At 38.8% G+C, this 19,247-nt stretch overlaps 2 protein-coding genes across 6 annotated transcripts in view; one reads left to right on the forward strand and one right to left on the reverse strand.

Annotated features, from left to right (window-relative positions):
- Positions 1–1,320: 1,320 nt before the first annotated feature.
- On the forward strand, positions 1,321–6,559 carry LOC122398103 (multivesicular body subunit 12A). Of its 3 annotated transcripts, XM_043397699.1 has the most exons (9): positions 1,321–1,360; positions 1,517–1,810; positions 3,561–3,699; positions 3,781–3,979; positions 4,060–4,210; positions 4,295–4,378; positions 4,466–4,802; positions 4,871–4,921; positions 5,943–6,558. In XM_043397699.1, the coding sequence occupies exons 3-9, from the start codon at positions 3,571–3,573 to the stop codon at positions 5,976–5,978; spliced, it is 987 nt and encodes a 328-aa protein (XP_043253634.1). In that variant the 5' UTR covers positions 1,321–1,360; positions 1,517–1,810; positions 3,561–3,570; the 3' UTR covers positions 5,979–6,558. The 3 variants fall into 3 exon arrangements, with proteins under 3 accessions (XP_043253634.1, XP_043253633.1, XP_043253635.1); XM_043397698.1 differs by lacking the exon at positions 1,321–1,360 and having other exon boundaries at positions 1,445–1,810; XM_043397700.1 differs by lacking the exons at positions 1,321–1,360; positions 1,517–1,810 and adding an exon at positions 2,260–3,047 and having other exon boundaries at positions 5,943–6,559.
- Positions 6,560–6,573: 14 nt separating this feature from the next.
- LOC122398102 (J domain-containing protein DDB_G0295729-like) overlaps positions 6,574–19,247 on the reverse strand; it is a 47,377-nt gene continuing 34,703 nt past the window's right edge. For 2 of the 3 annotated variants that reach the window (XM_043397695.1, XM_043397696.1), the window contains exons 2-4: positions 10,859–11,254; positions 10,072–10,781; positions 6,574–9,363 (exon numbers count right to left, since the gene is read on the reverse strand). In XM_043397695.1, coding sequence (XP_043253630.1) covers positions 7,782–9,363; positions 10,072–10,781; positions 10,859–11,254 — 2,688 coding nt within the window. In that variant the 3' untranslated portion in view covers positions 6,574–7,781. The remainder of the gene's footprint in view (positions 9,364–10,071; positions 10,782–10,858; positions 11,255–19,247) is intronic. The other variant, XM_043397697.1, reaches the window with a different exon arrangement.

The raw sequence follows: 19,247 nt of genomic DNA on the forward strand, positions 1-19,247 counted from the left end.
ATATTCATATACATAAATACTTGCAATACTCAGGAACATATCCACATTCAATTAAGTAGTCTACCAAATGTTTTAATTGTATTACATTTGTGTCATACCCATATTTCCTTTTGCAATACCCAGTGATTTATATAAATTTTACCTTGCAATACTCTGCCCAATATTCATATACATAAATATTTGCAATACTTAAGAATATATCCATATTAAATTAAGCAGTGTACCAAATGATTTAAGTATATTACATTTGTGTCATATCCATATTTTGTTTTGTAATACTTAGTGAGTTAGATAAATTTAAAATTGCAATACTCTATATCATATCAATATATGAAATTGCAATACTCATTAACATATCCATATTCAATTAAATAGTCTACCAAATATTTTAATTGTATTACATTTGTGTCATATCCATATTTCCTTTTGCAATACCCAGTGATTTATACATACAAATTTTACCTTGCAATAGTCAATAACATATCCATATTTCCTTTTGCAATACCCAGTGATTTATACATATAAATTTTACCTTACAATACTCAATAACATATCCATATTTCCTTTTGCAATACCCAGTGATTTATACATATAAATTTTACCTTGCAATACTCAATAGCATATCCATATTTCGTTTTGCAATACCTAGTGATTTATATAAATTTTACCTTGCAATACTCATTATCGTATCCATATTTCGTTTTGCAACACTTAAAAACATATCCATATTTAACAAATAAATTATACATTATATGATATCAATTATTTGAATTATAATATATTACACCTTATCCATATTTAAGTTTGCAATACTCAGTGAAATGTACACATTTTTATTTGTTGAAATAAAAATAGCCATGACCTTCAAATCTAAGGAAAAAATAACCTTAATAGAAACAAATTTGAATCACAATATTTTTAAACTTATTACACAAATTCAATTTTTACGCAATGAAACTTCATTTTACACAATCTTTATACGATTCATTCGTTGTATACAGTAAACATAAAAGGTTTTATAATTTTGTAATAACCGATGAACACTAAGAACACGTGTTGTTATGAAATTCGTAATGTTACTGAAATTCAAACAGCATATCAACCGTCTATAATATTATTATAATAATATATAAAAAGTGTATAGTATATTACCTGTGAAAGCGTAATTGTGATCTGCAATAACGAACGTATAAAATATGTATTCTTACTTCACAAAGAAATCTTCATACCAGACCCACGCCACCAACCGTCGCCATTCGATGTCCAGATTCAATTGATCAGGTAACAAGGGTACTCGTCGCACCAGGCGTTTGAAGCATCGCAGCGCCATCTACAATTTTCCTTTTTCTAACAATGAAAAGTAAGAAATATAATATACCTGTCTGTATCAACTTCGTGCGTATAAAGATTGTTAAATTGTAGAAATGTTTGCAACGGTCGAAAGATGACGTGAATTAAAATCGATCCCCTGCAAAAATAGTGAAAAAATAAATAAGACGCCATGTTGTTTTTATAGTTTCAGGATCAAACTCGAGTGTCATGGCCACGGCTGTGGAAAGTGTTACGACGTTGCGCGTTTGAATTGTGTTAAAAAATCTTTTATAAAGACGCTTTCCAATAAGAATGCTGATGAAGGGGTGGCGTACGATTCTCGTTCACATTCTTATCGCCTGGAAAACGTCGGTTTAACTTGGTACAAATATAACCGGGACGCGTATAATCGAGCGAACGACCATCAGAAGTGAATCGTATAGAAACGACTAAGAAAAGCGCCGTAAGGTTTTACGGCGTGAAAGGAACGGAAACAGAGGTTAGTGTATTGAACACACTACCCTAGTCAGTTAAGACGGTAGTCATTATGGTTCTGGGTAGTGGTGTGTATATATACACAAGTGACGTCATTGATATCAATTTAGTCAAACGTTTAACGAAGAAGCAAGAGAAGAAACCCGATTTTCATGAACAGCAGTCTTTATAAGAGAAAATACTTATCTTACTTTACTTTCGTGTCTAATATCGTTTAGGAATACGTGAATACTAAAGTGTTTATAGTAGTAATCAATTGATAATCCGTATATACAGGGTGTCTTGCATAAAAAGTGTTACAAAAGCGGTTTTCTTCGAAACTATTAAAGGTAGTGATAAAATTACTTTCCTATATACTGTAGCTTGCCGAAATCAGTTATGTAATATACTTGGTTTCGAATTTCTGTCCTTTCAAAAAGAATGTCACGAACTTAAAAATTCGAGGACAGCTCTTTTCAAAGCAAATACTGCTCATCTGAAACCCGTTGTATTGAATAGGTTGGACACATAAAATAAGTGTTATTTCAGTATTAATGCATGATTTACTCACAGTTATGTTAAAAGTATAATATTAACCGTTCGATTGATATCAACGTCTATAGGCGTTTAGTCGATTTATTGCTGTGTGCGGTGAATACCTACATAGTGCGTTCTATAGTTCAATGACGTATGTACATATTATTTTGTGGTGTTCCCAACGTCAATGACGTTATTAAACAATTGAAAAGTATTGTGCTTCATTTATTCTACGCGTTCAAACGCCACGTTTATGGAATCCGTCAATTTGTTGGGTTTGAGATTCTATTATCGAAGTTAAAAAACTCATTTTAAACGCGACGCGAAACGTCAGTTCAATACATCGCGATTTACCAATCATTTTACTCGACATTTAATAAACAGCTTGCAACCGCATTGTACGCGAGACACCTTGTACATATATTCTTCTTCCTCCGTATATTACTTTTCTCTGTCTTTTAGTCCCCCTGTCCCCTTTCTCTCTTCGTTCGTCAGCTCTTCTCTTTCCCACTGTTTATTCATAAGCATTAAAGTACCTTCACTCTAATGAGTCTTCGAAAGGATAAGATTGCGTGGCGGAAAAAAGTACGAGTCGATCGCGACCCGATTTGAAAATCGACGTGTTATTCCGTCGGGATTGTTTGACTGGTAATTAGAAGTGCAACGGTAAACACAGACGGAAATATGCGGTGCTTATAGATTTTTATCGTGTAATATTTACGAAGGTAAGCAAATTGAACGTATACGCGGGTTTACGGGTCATTAAAAAAAACATGTTCAAGTCGATAGTTCTTTACCGCGAACATTTCAATGGTTAACCTTGTTCGAGACTTTTGTGTATGGTTAAACGATATTATTTAATTTTAATTGTTCTCGTCATATTTTAAAGAGGATTAGTGGGATCAATTTTCATATCAATCGAGAATTGGGTCATCGAGATTAAGTAGGGGAAGACCAGAGAAACGAGTGATCACGTTTCTTGAATCACATTCGATGATTCAAAGCGCGATGAATATTGTTGAAAACACGCGTTCAAATTCTGTTCGTTAAATGTATTTCTAAAAATCAAAAACATGTTTTGATATTCAAGTTAAGAGATTTATCTGCTGTAACAATTATTTGGGTGATAAATATCTTATCTGTAAAATGATAAAAATATTGCTTACTACTCTAAGTTATCTATCATTAAATTTTAATCAAATATATTTATTAATTGCGTGAATTTACTTTTGTAATAGGATTGCAGTAATGTCTAAAAAGACCAGTTGCAATAAAATGTTGGTACATCAATTATCATCTGTGCTGCCTAATGATAGGCCAATCACTGCTATAAGTGTTGTCGAAGACATAGATAAATGTCCACCAAATTTCACAGTGGTGAGTAAGATGATTAAAAATTATATGCATTCACTGTGTTTTTTATGCAATTATTTTTATTATTTTTCGTCATTTGTGTAGATCTCTAGAACGTACGATCAAGACACTGATGCCGATTTAGGAAGAGAAACTGGACTGTTTATTAAAAAGAGAGCCAGATACATATGTTTCTCAAAGACTGAAGGGTTACCTCATTGCGTAATCGAAGATCTGGCTGTCATTAACGAACGAGATTCTCCTCCAGACGGATACAGCATGATTTCTTATACTGTAGATTCAAGTGAGCATACGTAAGACTGATCGCAATACTGTTTGTTAGATAATCATTTTCGTTTAGTACATTGCGATAATGAATTTTAGTGCAGAAGGCATGGAGAAAGAAACAATTGTGCTATAAAATTAGAAATAAGGAATTATGCTTGAAAGCAGTTACGGATATTATTATATGTAGTGGAATTTTGCGCAAAGTGTATACATCTAAAATGGCCCCAAGCGGTTTCGTCGCAGCCGGGTACGTGTGAAGATTTATGAATTTACGATAAAAACATCGTGTAAAATTTATTTGTCGTTTATATTTAAACTTTGGTTTTTTCAGTGTCATAAACGGAGTTTGCGTTTGCTACAAAACTGTGGATATTGCAAATGGGAATTCTAGTTCGCAATCGTATGTTAATATAGAGTAAGTATTGATTTGACTTAATACATGATTAAAGATGCATTCGTATTCGTATTTACCAACCAATAGATCGAACATTTCGGTTTCTAGTTTATTTCAAAATGCATCTCCAAATCCATCGAATGGAACACCTCACAAAATACCTCCTGAAAGGCCACCGAAACCAAAGTTTTCACCAAAACCAACGAATGGAATTTATCCGCAAATTGGAGGGAATGCGGGAAAGGAACTGGAGGAATCCAGTGACAGAGATTACGAAATATTAAGTCCCAGTGCGAGAATCAGGCCCACGAGACCTGCCCCGCAGCCACCTTCGTCGTCGGTTGGATCCACATCGATCTATGGTACACTACCAGGTTCATCCGATTTGGATGGGGTCCCATTCGTCCTTCATCCGCGTCTTAGTGTTCACTCGGATTCCTCTAGTGTAAGCGATTTTAATAATAACGTTGTATATCAGCTTGTATTCATTTTTAACAGTAACATTGTTTACAGAATAAACTTCCTGTGATGAAAGTCTGGACTCAGAAAGACCTGGATAAGGAGGTAAGATAAAACAGATCTTAGTCAATGTCGATCCCCCTCCCCTCAATTTGCTTTAAATTTGGCATATTTGTAGCATTATAGGCGATAGGACAAGGGAAGGGGATAGTCGAAATATATTAATAACTTTCGAAGCCTTGAAAACGTTTTACCGAGACTTGCATAAAAAATAACGAAAAGTGACTGTTTTCGGGAGAACGTAATCTGATTAAATTTCTTATGATATGATCGCATGTAATTAGATTTTAATTGCATTCTAGTCGGGCGGTAATTACACGATAATTAGATAGTCATTGCACGTTATGAAGATTTACGATTATGATTGCACTGCGATTAGACGGTAAGCAGTACCGTATGATTACAGTGCAATTGAAGTGCGATTATATGCCATCGTATCGTGGAAAATGTAATCAAATTGTATTTCGTTCAACTCTGATCAAATTCAGTTTATTGTTACCCCGACTTGCTTGCTATAAATTTACGGTGAAATTGTCAGTGGAAATTTATGACGATCGCATAGGGTTACACTTCGTCAGGCAAGAAGACAAAGTCTGCGAACAAACCTAAGTGATTTGAGACAAAAGCTCATTGCTCCGCCGTATCGTAGATCCGACGTAAATGGGTCGATAAATATACTGTTCTTCGTATCACTTTATTCGATAGCTTCATATATTTTCCCTTATCGACTCCTTCACTGCATAGCTGTAATTATTATGCGTAAATAGTAACTTGTATAAATTCAGTTGAGTCTGTATCTATTTGGAGTATAATACCTTGTTGTTTTGGTCCTGTCACACATAATCACATGGTTTCGTTTATAGTGTCACTGAATGAAATATATGACCATGCACAATTGAAGACAAATCTATGGAGGAGGGGGATTTTCGTTGATCGCCCATTGATTAATTGTTTGGACCGCGGCACACTCTAATTAAAAATATTGTTTGTTTACTCGCTCAAGCTCTTTAACATTTCGAAATTAAATGTTCATAGCGTATCAACATGATGATATTTTTCTTTTCAGTTTTGTTACGATTTCCGCGCGGAAAGAGAAACGTGAAGAAACCACTGTGCCAAACCAATTGTGTGATTCTTCATGCAATTCTACAGCTATATCTATACAATTGTATTGATAATATAGCGAAAATACTAGCCAAGTGTAATAGAGTGCCTGAATCGTTTTAACATCTACCGATGAGATGTTCGAGTGTCATAATGTCCATTTTCCGATATACTTTTCGTTCTCCCATGTCCTATTTAGATTTTGATACGAGTGACAATTAGCATTGTATTTTTATAGAGTTGCGTTGTATTTTTATAGGTAGTAGAAGTTATATATAATTGTATCATACGTTCTAGTTGTTTATAAAGCATTACAGAATATTTAATATTGTACTGATGTACTCCTATTTCTTAAATCAGATTTAAGATTCTTTTAATAAAGTCATCTATAATTTTATTTGCAACAAGGGAACAACCACATTCACATTTTCATCCTGAAATTCACGTCTATCGATTCCTAATTCTGTACTCGACAGCTTACAGAAACTTTTGATATTTTTATAATCCATAATTACGTGTATAGAGCTTTCCGGGCGTCATTGAGATGAAATAAAATTAAGTAATAATTTATATACATTTGTATTATCAAACTTTAAAATATCTGTGGCAAGGTACGAAAACATTTATATAACAAGAATGTAATTACGAGTTAATAAAAAACTACAGATAAATCATCATATTTTCTATTTCTTCAGATTTGTCTATTTGACGCATATTTTTAATAATGAAATAGATTTCAGTAACTTGTCATTTTAATTTTAAAACAACAGAAAAGAAAAATGTTGCCACGATAAAGTTATAAATATTCGCGGTAAACAAATTGTACTCGCGATCTCGGCGGAATGAGCCAAGCTTAACATACGTCGCTACGAAATTATTTAATTTATTGTTTTCATTAGCCACGCTATAAATATGTACGAAACATTTTATTAAAATATATACAACACATTGAAATACTTTTTACGTTGAAAAGCTGTTATAAATAAATTAATTCCTATGGGCTTTCCATTTTTTCGCACAACAAAAAAATGAAAAAGCGTTGCGTTAGAAAAGGATTATCAATAATAATTTACACCATTATATTTTACACTTGAAACGTGTTTAACGATTAACTGTGTTGGAAGCACAGTCTGAATATTCACAGTCACTGATTCTTATTTGTTTTTTTTTCCACTGATCTTTAAAAGTGCACGAGAACAGTTATTACTTGCGCGTCGAGAGAATGCGTCTGTTAACCAGTTGTGTTTAATGAAACTCTAACCACCTTTGTGCGCACCTGAAACTTGACGACATCTACAAAAAGCGTAATCTATTAATGGCTGCATCATTTTGTTTGAAATTTGTGGGACAAACTTGAGGGAACCTTCTTGCTTATTCCTAATTAACAATTGCTAACAAATTAAGAGTGAACAAAGGCTCTTAGAAGTTGGACCAAATGCTTGACTGTTTTTAACATGACTGCTGTGGTGTAGTTGCAATATTTGATCAATGTCATAAATTACTGAGGATAACCAATGGGAATTAAATAGCAGACCTACTTTTTAGAAGATTGACCATAGTATTATAACCCTCTGTGAAATCAAGTTAACTGTAGTAGTATAACCTGCAGTAAGATCCAACGCATGGAGACATGGTTGACCCAGTTACGGTGGGTTACTCTAGAAAACAGAACCAAACCGAGTTAGGGTTAAAATCCCTGCTGTGACGCAACTTTCGACGCGCGTATAGTACACCAAAATGATCACTCCCCCTCGTCAGGTTCTTGTCGAAACAGATTACTTGGAAAAACTTGGGCCAGTCGTCAGACAAACGGCCCGGTCCAATGTCTGACATGAGTGGTGTTGTTGGTAGCGGAGACACCATGCTTCTCCAACACCGCGGTCGCCTTAATTTTATTCTTATACTTGACGTCCTTCGGTTTCAGCATACTCTTGTGATTACTCAGCAACCTCGACGGCGTTAGAATAGATTTATTGCTAAGACCCGTTGCTTCCAGGAAGTGGTCGTAACCACTACTCGAGTTGGTCGCAGCTAGAGGAACATTATTATTGTCTTTGGTTGCGGCAGTTTTCTCGTTCTGGCCAACCGTGGCCCCGAGGTTACCAAGTCTCTCCGAGCCGTCGCCCTCGGGCCTGTCGGGATCGTCGGACAGGTTGCACTCGTCCAGATTAAACTCCTCGAAGTTCTGTCTGATGTCGAACTCCTGATCGAACTCCGGATGAACGTGCTTCTCCTTGGTCTTGCTCCTTTCCTTCGTCTGCTCATCGGATTCGCCGCCGATCTTGAACTCCTCGAAGTGACGAACGATGTTCGTGACCCTGGGCGTCTTCCGCGTTTGCTCGCCACCTGACTCATGACTCTGTCGCGTCTGGAACGAAGAACGAACATTGTTGAACCTGTTCTTCCAGAAGTTTCCCTCCTCGTTCGTTCCCGTGACTTTGCTGATGGTTTCCTCGAAGTTCAAGCTTCTGGCTGACGTCACGCTGATGCCAGCCGACTTCAACGGCGAGGATATGAAACCGAAAATCTTTTTGCCGTGCTCGGTGGGACCCGACTCGAGCAACGGTTGCTTCTTGCGCGTCTCGTCGATGAGGAACGAGGGACTAGGAATCTTTTTCAGGATCAACGTGTTGTTTTTGAATTGAGGCTTAGGCGGCAATGCTGGGGGCGTTTTTGGAGGTGGCGATATTATCTCGGGTAGCGACTCTATGTCCTCGTAGTCGAGGTTCTTCGCTATGGTCAATCCCTTCCCAGACATTTGCAAACAGGTCTTCTCCTCGATCCTTTCCATCTTCAGAGGTGGATTCGATTTTTGCGCTGTCTGCGACGAGGGGAACGTCGCGTGCCTCGTCTCCTTCGCTTCGACCTTTGGCTCTATGATTACTATAGGAATGGCTTTCGATTCCTCCGACTCCTCGAGGCTCGACTCGCGACTGGTGATGTTTGTTGCGACGCTGGAGGGTGCAGACTGAGCGAGACTCATCCCAAACTCGTCCTCCGTAGCGGTGGGCTCGAAGCTGCTGGCAGGGGCCTCGTTGAATTCGTTGCTGGACACCACCTCCTTCTCCGTGACAGTTTCCTCGGAATTTTTTCTTTCCATTTCGGAGCCCACCGACTCGATGTCGGACAACCTTGCTGATTGAAAGCGAACGATTCTACCTCTGTGCTTAAACCTCCTGGACACGGATAGAATGTTCTCCTCTTCCTCCATGTCTCTCAGAAGGATCTGGTTCACGCATTCCAGAACGGAGTTGTGATTGCTGTTTGGCCGATAGGTGCTGTGCCTGAAAACATCGTCGTTGATCCTGTCCTCGTCCGGATCGCTGTACCAGTTCCCGCTGGTCTCTTCCACGTTTTGTTCCTCCATTTCCATTTTCGGGGGCCTGCAAAAGGGCATATAATTGCTCAAATTCAATTTAACGTTTCATTCTGTTACCAGACTATTCTCTAAGCTGTAATCTTTTCACGCACATAAGTATTTAATTTTTATTTGCACCGTAGAGACGATTTTCATATTTTTTGTTTGTCTAGTGTTGTCTCATGTGTTTTCTACATATGTAAAGATTAACGTTTTACTTGGTTTTTCTAGGTCTCCAATTTTCTCTCTTTTATTGCTACTTTCCAAAGTTTCCTACTGTGGTCCAGTTCTGCGTTTAAACGACCCTGTTTTATACATGTTTATGTAGTGGTTGAAACAATCGAAATAACATCAAAAGAGACACTCAACGACCACTTGCCCGAGTCTAAAAACTGTGGACAGTGGTTAATGATCCATAACGCGAACATATATGCACAAATGGAACGTGCGACAACCGAGAAATGCATTTCAGTGTCATCGCGTCTATTAAACTCGTGACAAAGCAATACTGTCGAAACATCGAAATCACCGCTATTAACTTATCTCACAAATAACATTGCGTTGGTAATAACGGCGTAAATATCGCAAAAACAAATTTCTTCATCAATCCGAGTGAGGTAGGATAATTCTGGCCACTCTTCGACGTCCTCGATGCAAGAGAATAATTCTTTTTGATTTAAAAATCACTACCGCGGTAATTCCATATTTTCTCACGCGTAAAAACCATACTTACACACTGCTATCGTTGTTGCTGTTACAACCATCGTTGCTGTTGTTATTGTTACTGTAATTCTCGTCAGTTTTCGGCGCTTCGGGTACCGCGTTCTCCGTGTGCTCCAAGTTCCTAGAATTCGTCTCGTTGCAAGCGTTAACGTAAATAGGTTCTTGCTCCTTCTCCTCGTCCTCCGATGCGAAATTACAGTCCATCCCGTCGTCCTTGCTCTCCGTCCTCGCGATGTTCGTCGTCTCGATCGCCTCCGCGTTTTTGCCAGCCTTCTGCGTCTTCGACCTGCCGATTCCCGTCCTCTTTTTCGCCAGCTTCGGACCGTTCTCCTTGATCGTCGTCTCCTCGTCGTCGTTGTCGTCGTAGATCATCGTCGTCTCGTTCTCGCTGTCGGTGACCATCGTAGGCGTGTATCTGCTGGACTTGTTCAGCGTGGAGCCGGGCGACACGTCGGTGCTCTCGCCTTCGCAGAAACCCTCAGTGCTGAGCAACGAGGGACTGCCCTCCGTGGTGGTCGTGATAATAGACACGTCCGTGTTCTCGCTGCTCGTTAAACTCGTCTTCGAGATATCGCTGCCAGCGAAGCTGTGAGTCTTCTTAACGCCTCTGTCCAGGTCGTCCAACGCGACGGATACCACCGACGGGCTCAGCTTCGTGATTATCTCGCACTTCAGATTCTGTATGTCCTTGCTGATGCTGCTGTCCTGCCTGGAGTCCAACTAAAATCAGAAAACAGAGGGTCAGTAGGTGGACAAATTATTTAATAAAAATTCCCGGGTGATATTCGTTTATTTACTTCGACGGTGGATGTTTGAAGATCGCGATCCTCGATGTTCGTAGTTTCGATCTGCATCGAGGCCTTGCCAAGCGTCTGCTCGCGTTTGCACTTGATGTAGTTCTTCGTGTAACGCCTGAGCCTTGCTATTTCCAGCTGCTGGTTCCTGATCACGTTGTCCTTCTCGCAGAGCAGCTGCCTGATCGACTTCTGCTCCTGCTTGAGCCGCGCCTCGAGGACGAGCAGGGCGCGTAGAATCCGCGACAGCTGTTGGTCCCGAAGCGTCCTCTCGGACTCGTGACCCGTGGCGCGGTTGTCCAGCTCCTTCACCAGGTCGCGGCATCTCTTTGTGGCCGCCTTCAAGGCATCCTGGGTGCGAACCAGCTCTTGCTTGAGTGTCCGCACCTCGGTTTCCATCTGAAGAATAATTTTACCGGTTACAGACGTCGTTTTATGCTTCTACGTCACTTGGTTGTTAAAATAGCTGTTCTTATAGCCATCGAAATTAATTCTTAAGCGTTTGCTCGAGAAATAATATGCAAGAAGTGTATGTGTTTGGACCTGGGGACCCTTGGCGTCGATGATGTTTAGTCTAAGAGTAGGTATCGAGTGAGGTGTTTAGGTTTAAGCTGAAATACGTTCGAGGGACTGCGCCTGGAACGTACGTTTTGTTTGGATCATTGTTATAGGATAGGAATAAGAAATGGTCGACTTTGACTGCATCGAACGCTAGTCGAGAGCAATCACAGTTTTACGTTTACGCTTGTTGGATGACCAACCTCCTTATCATATATTCTGACTCATCGCCACTTGGTCGCCTAGATGACAAGCCCTCGCTCATTTTGTCAACAAGGGTAGAGTTCACCTAGGTTCGCCATACCATGGCCCTTTTTCCTTTCTTTAGTTTTAGTATATAAGATTTAAAAAGTATGCAAGAAGCAGCATTACACTCTTGACTGTCTGACTGTTAAGCTCGTTTTAATGTCCGCCATTGTTCGCTTGAAATATATACAGGGTGTTGGACCACCCATGGGAAAAATTTTAACGGGAGATTCTAGAGGCCAAAATAAGACGAAAATCAAGAATACCAATTTATTGATGGAGGCTTCGTTAAAAAGTTATTAACGTTTATAGTTGTGGCTGTAGAACAGCAATTTGTCCACCTTCTCGAATTTTTTTCTCGAAAGTGCGTAAGATTTCGGGGATATGTCTATCCACCAAAAGTGATTGTAATCGACCCCCGCAATCGAAAATAATTTTTCCAAAATGATTTGAAATTTTTTTTCCGTCGAAAAATTTCACACCTTCTCGAATTTTTTTCTAAAAAATGGGTAGGATTTCGGAGGTATGTGTAATGACCAAAAATGATTGTAATTGACCCCCGCAACAGAAAATAATTTTTCCAAAACGATTTGAAATATTTTTTTCCGTCGAAAAATTTCACACCTTATCGAATTTTTTTCTAAAAAATGGGTAGGATTTCGGGGACATGTGTAATGACAAAAAATGATTGTAATTGACCCCCGCAACTGAAAATAATGTTTCCAAAACGATTTGAAATTTTTGAATTTAATTGTTAATAATTTTTTAACGAAGCATCAAACAACAAATTAGTATCCTTGATTTTCGTCATATTTTCGCGTACTAATTTCTTCAACCCGGATTTCAACACGTTTTATGTTCTTTACGTTAAATAGTTTTAGTGAATATTAAATAATATAGTTTATACAGTTACGTTTATTGTCCACGTGTTTGAATCCGACCATACGCCTCTGACCATCCTCGACGATCCTTACAAATAATATTTAATCGCGGAAAATTACTTCATATAACCGGGGATTAATTCGTAATTAACTGTAGACGTTGCGTAGAGAACATTGATAGAAAGAGTGATCGAGGAAAACGGATGACTTTGGTAAAACAAATTTATCATCGGTGTTGGGTGACCGAGGCAATCTAATCTAGCGTTGAGTTTGATCGACGACTTTCGATACGATGATAACACTACTTTTTAGTAGCGTTTACAGAAGTACTCTTGAAGAAACTGTACTTGTAGTGTTTGGATAATGCATGTTGCAAAATACTTGAAAAAAGCAAAAAAAAAAGAAAGAAAATGGATCGATCGATCTCGTGTGTATGTTTACCGACAGCGCGTGTCGTGGATAATTTACCGACTAGGAATAATTCAGCGGCAAAGAATTTTTTTTTCAAATGTACGAATATTCGAATACTCAAGCATTTCATTTATACTAGCGAATGTAGCGATGGGATCGAGCGTATCGCAATGAATTTTTATTCCAGCAAGTGTTATTATGATGAAATGAATCTAAGTACTGATTTCAATACTAAAAGTAAGATGTGTTTTAATATTGTTTATAATGGAAGAGCTCTGATACTAGTAAAATTGTACGTAACTTTAGTTTAATTAGAAACGCTGTAAATTAACAAGTGCACCATCGAATTATCAAATACTGCTACGCTTTATTTGTTGCACACTCTAACGTGGATAGTCGGGGGTCCACAGTTTGAGAAACACTGGTCTAGAGTTTCCAAAATCAAACACCCAGACGCAGCAAGTATAGCATACGACCTAAGGAGGAACAATGCGAGCGCCAAGAGGCGAAGACCTTCGCTTTGTTCCGCGGGAAGCGAAGTCTCGAAGGTTGACTCCGGAGGAACCCTGGAATTCGTCCAGGTGCGGACTGGACGAAGACCGGAAGGACCTGACCCGCAGCAGAAGCTGGTAAGCCGTGCAGCCAACAAAAAAATAAAGGGGAGGGCATGTCGAAATAGGAAGGGTATTTATTGTTCGACTCTCAGCTCGAAATCCATTCTGTGTTACGTGTTCCTCGTCAACGGATGACGGTGCACGATAAATCTGACAAACTGGATCAACGTCACTTTGTGCAAATCCCTCGGATTTATTATTACGTATTAATCCTCTCGAAACGATCCTGTCGAACGAACGATAATTAGAAAATCTTATCGAGAATCCTTTGCTTCGTAAAATACGATTTAAAACCAACCTGAATTAACGACACAGGACTTTTCGAATAATTTTACTCTATTCGTGTTTCATGCAAAATAGAATAGTTCTCTCGTATTGTAAATTTACAGTAATATTTCTCACTTCTTTACAACGTTCTCAGTTTTGGTTCGTGAATTTTTCTAGAGCTACGAATAATTCTACTTTTGATTGTAAAAAATCTCATTCGCGAGATTCTTGTCCGATCGCAGGCACACCTTGCAAATATTATCCCGGGTTTCTTGGAAACCAACCAGCGACGACTAATGGTTAAAACTGACCCTTGGTCAGGCCTGGGCACACACGGTGTTCGTGCTGTCCAAGAATCCCAGTTTATGATGTTCTGCAGGTAATAAAGTGGCGTCTGATGCGCAAGGGTCTTCGTGACCCTCGCAAGCTTAATTTGCGCACCAACAGTTCGCTTTCCCTTCGTAACACCCATTAAAAATTACAGCAGCGTCATTCGTCGGTACACTAGGCGTTTCGAAACTAACATTTAAAGTACATTTTACCGCCTCGAATTTTAATCTATACATTTTTCGTTTTTGGTATACACGGTGTTCCGGCAAACGTTGAGACAAATTTTAATGGTTGATTCTGGAGGTCAAAATAAGACGAAAATCAAGAATGACAATTTGTTGATGGAGGCTTGGTTAAAAAGTTATTAACGTTTGAAGTTTCGGCTGTTGAACGGCAATTTGTCCAACTTCTCGAATTTTTTTCTCGAAAACGCGCAAGATTTCGAGGGTGTGTCTATTCACCAAAAGTGATTATAATAAACCCCCGTAGCTAAAAATAATTTTTTCAGAACGATTTAAAATTTTTTAATTTTGACAAAACATTTGTCCTACTCGAATTTTTTTCTCAAAAATGCATAGGATTTCGAGGTTATGTCTATTCACCATAAGTGATTCTAATTGACCCCTGCAGCTAAAAATAATTTTTCCAGAACGATTTAAAATTTTTTAGTTTAATTTGTTAATAACTTTTGTGAATATATTATTTTGATGCAAAATACACCGATAAATTTTGCAACGATGATTTCAGGAACGCCGTGCGTACATAGTACTTGACCACATTTACGAAGAAACGACGCGTAACCAAAGAGCAATTTATGCGTAACCGTTTCGTCGTGATTACTTTGCTCGTAGTTTCTCGAGGAAAACCGATCCGTCGATGAAACGTAACGGGCATTTCCGGCGACATCGAAAATAATTTGTCCACGTTTCTCGCGCGGGAATCGTATCGACGAGTCCGGGCCGTGCAATTAAATCGCGAGATGCTGATCGCGTCGAGAAGGAGAAACGCGTATTTTCAATTAAGGAAACACTTCGAGGTAACGGAACCGTGCCGGGTATATTTACGACGAGGATTCGAGTCCGCTTCCTGACGTTTTACGAACTTTGCGCTTACGCTCTCGGTCGACAACGCTGTCCGTGTATTTTATTATTATTTCATTTAAACGTTTCGTGGAAATGAAATCGTAACGCTTCAAACGACGTTCCCCTCGACACCAAATAGTTTTAAAGTCGGTTCGGTATATAAAAACAAAGTCGTGGGCTGATTTGTTCCGTATCCCTCTTCCAACGTCCCCGATCGAGTTACGTCAGTTCCGAGAACCCGGTCTTTTGTAATCGTAAAGCTGCGTCTCCACTGCTATGCACAGCAACGTGGCAAAACCATTTCTTTCTCACACATTCCATCAACAGTGACACGCAAAATCTCTTTCGTAAACGGTGCTGATTTTTCTTATAAAAATTATTTTATTCAGTAAAAAATTAAGATCACCTTAATTTTTGTAGTAAAATTGTATCTTTGTATCTCGATGATGGTTTTGGAACGAAAGTGACATGAAACTCTGTACGTTGAGGACTCGACAGACTGCTTGGATGACGCACTCTGTGTTATTTTGTTTGTTTTCTGGGAATACAGCAGCAACAAAAGTTAATTGCCGGTCTTGGCACGATCTCTTTTGATGGTTACCGACATCGTGCCGATCGACTCGTCGGCATGCCATTGGGCTTTTCAAGCCACGCTATCCGAGACGATGCAGGTCTTGAGATTGTTTGGCTTTGTCGAGAAGTGGTTAGGGTGCCGATTGACCGTGCTAGATGACAAATGCCGACACAGTGGAGACGAAATTTTTGACCTAACCCAGTGTGGGCGCGACTTAACCCTTTAACGGCCGCTGTCACGTATATGTGACTTCGAGAGCCAACAGACGTTGGCCACTGTCACGTGCGCGTGATCTACCGTATCAGTTACCATTTCATCGTACATTCAACTTATCACGTTTGTCGAGGTTAAATTTATAATAATATTCCTAGCATCTTCGTGTGTCTCACTTTGGTGTACAATTAGCGAAGGACAACGGTTTTCGCGTGATACGAGCGGCCATTAAAATGTTAAGAAGAGGACCAGTGCCGTATATCGTTACAGAATTTGTAGGACGGAAAGATATCGATGCTCTGCTGATAAACGGGAGCGTTTGTTCGAAAGTAATTGCCTGTACAATTTAAAAGTAGCGCTCGGAGATAAGAGAGGCAAGTCGAACGTAATAACAGAATGGCGGGGCGATGTCATTTTCGTTCGAGTAGAACAGTCGTTGGAAGAACATCGTTGTCAGTAGCGCGATAAGGCGGAGTTACAGTAAATTTATGGAAGTGGCAGGGATCGCCGGAAGTCGCAAATTTTCGCTGCTGTATAAGCGCTGTTAATTACACGGCAACGGCTGCTGCGATGAATGGATCTTCTTCCAGAGTACAGACGTTTCCTCGGGTGTGTTCCTCGCCGCCAAGGAAAGTAAACCCGCAACTTAACATCCTTCGATTTTCCAATAGAAACTTAACACTTGAAATTTTCAACTTCTTCATTGAAAGCTCAATTTGTCTTCTATAAAAAATATATATTTTTTTAATAATAATTTAACAATAACGTATAATGCAAAGAACAAAAAACGTCCCTTTTCCTTGAGTCAATATAAAGTTGACACCGCTGCTTTTATGTACATAGTTATAACTATTGCAATAATTTCTAGTTATGTTGGCATCACAGTTCAGTAATATGATATTGGGAAATCCCCGTGTTTTGTTTCCATGGCAAAACAACAGAAGGAGATACTAGTTGTGTAATCTCGAAATGGGTAAACAAACAACTATTGAAGAGCTGCTCAAATAATAATCGAAATGCATATAAAAAGACAGTTCTTAAGAGAAATTGCTGAAGTTGTGCAAAGAAGCCATGTGGCCGTGAAAAAGATCATTGACAAATATAATAATCTTGGATTATTATATTTACAAAAAATATAATAGACTTTTTTTGTTCTTTGTATTATATGTTTGCTTATTGTTCAATTATTACTAAAAAAAAATATATGTTTGAGCTTTCAGTACCATACACCTTTTTCCTGTTCTCTTTCATACCTTTTAAATTATTTCAAAGTTGAAAATTTCAAGTGTTAACTTTATATCGACGTTCACTGTATCTCTTCTGCCGCAGGAATATTTCTCTGAACAGTGTCTACTCAAACTTCTGCCGCAATTAATGCACTCTTTAATCTATCGGATGCGCCACGATAAATCAAACCTCCTTCTAATGATAGTTCGTTTTTCTTGAATCCTCCTAACACGCTGTAATTTTCAACAGTCGTATCACGTGTTGTTTGCGTCTTTTCTTCTTCTTTTTTTTCCTTACGCAAGACTGATTCCATGTTTTCGAGCTCCGGGCGCAGAACGGACGTCGCGATATTTTTCCAGCTGTCGATTCTCGGCGTTCCTTTTTCGTTTAAGGCAGATTTATGCCGTTCGATCCTGTTCGGAAGCAGTATTACGTTTCCTGCTGTTACAAACACGGGTGTTGTTATCGATAAAAATTCCATCCCCTTTCGCGTATTGTTTTTAAGGCGTAACAAAGACTGGAAAGTTTACGTTTCATTTTATTCGTGTCGTTCTGCAACTTTAGAGTCGTAATATTGCATCCAATTATGGTTTAACGATTCAAGATCGCGTTTCCGGTTCCGGTACACGCGACACGAACGTCTCGTGGCCACTTCGAACCTGAACTTTTCCGTGCTCGACGAATTCATATTGCGCGACGTCACGAGGAATCCCCCCGAGACTATTATATTTGTGTAATGTCTAGAAAGTGCAGATGACTTGTGTCCATGCCCTGAATGCCAGCGGTTGTAAATGAGCAAGCATTAGGCGCTTCGCGCAATCAATCATAGCATGCTATTTAGAATTAATTAGAAATCTAGGCAAATGACATTCAACTTCAATTTAATTACATAATTACATTATTTAAATTGTATTAAACGATTGCCTATGATTAACTAATGGTTAAATAATACTCGATTATTAAGACCAATAAACTTAATAAAATATCTGATACTGTAAACATTTTGTTAAACAACAATATTTATAAATACCACAAAAATGAGTTGGCTCGCGTACAGAAAAAAAGAACGTATCAGAAAAGAGTCTGCCAACACGATCATTAATAATGGAATTCTAGAGGCAACTCTTAAGGATCTCCCAGATAGAGTCGATTACAAGGTTACCGAGTTATTAGAACAAAAGTTTCTCAAGCTGTCAGCGCAGACAAATTACACGCTGCTGGAAGAAGCAGAAACAAATCGTTTCATGAGAATGTAACTAATTGTTTTTAAAGATGTTCTACGATAAAGTAAACGAGGACATTAATAACACACTTATTGCCACACTTTCATTGGACATAAATACGCTTCAAATTGATTTTTGCAAGATTTATTAGTTTTATTTTTTTTTCTACGATGTCAAAGGTTTGAAAAGTCGCGCGTAAACATTCGAGGATCGGGCACCCACATCCGTACCGAGTTCAGGTTATAAAGTGGCTCACGTAGGTGACGAAAAAGTGTGCTGCGACTTTCTCCGTTGTTGACCGACGGTTTTTTGGTCCATCGAGGTGCACGATTGGAGGTCAAACGAATCGACTCGTCACCGCGCGCAGCGAGACACCTCGCGCTCGGTACAGTTATTTACCCGCTTCACGTTTTCTATGCGTTCGTAAAATTCTTTACGTAAACCGGCGCAGAGGTTAGGAGAATCAACATCGACACCGCTTCGTTTCCCCTGAAACGAACAATATTCTTATCTGGACAAGAACGTCGAGTAAAAGATAAACAACTGCTTAAATAAAAATTAGAATTTGAATTATAGAACGATATACTTCACAACGAACAGACACATATTTAACCGTCTCATCGATTAAATGTCACACGTAAATTCCTATACGTTGGGTTCCATTGGTTACTTAATATTTGATTAACATTTTGCTCGTCTTTGGTCTTTGCACTACTGCCGGATGGATCTAGATCTAGAAATGTTTTATGAAAGATTAATATTAAGC

This window comes from Colletes gigas, unplaced genomic scaffold, assembly GCF_013123115.1.
Source record: "Colletes gigas isolate AHSC1104 unplaced genomic scaffold, ASM1312311v1 Colletes_gigas_Sc00011, whole genome shotgun sequence".
Lineage (NCBI taxonomy): Eukaryota > Metazoa > Arthropoda > Insecta > Hymenoptera > Colletidae > Colletes > Colletes gigas.

What these genes read in the sequence shown, in the direction of transcription:
- LOC122398103 (XM_043397699.1), top strand. Translation starts at nt 3,571, where the DNA reads ATGTCTAAAAAGACCAGTTGCAATAAAATGTTGGTACATCAATTATCA. An exon ending in CAATCGTATGTTAATATAGA is followed by an intron (nt 4,379 to 4,465) that starts GTAAGTATTGAT and finishes TTCGGTTTCTAG; the next exon opens with TTTATTTCAAAATGCATCTC. An exon ending in AGAAAGACCTGGATAAGGAG is followed by an intron (nt 4,922 to 5,942) that starts GTAAGATAAAAC and finishes TTTTCTTTTCAG; the next exon opens with TTTTGTTACGATTTCCGCGC.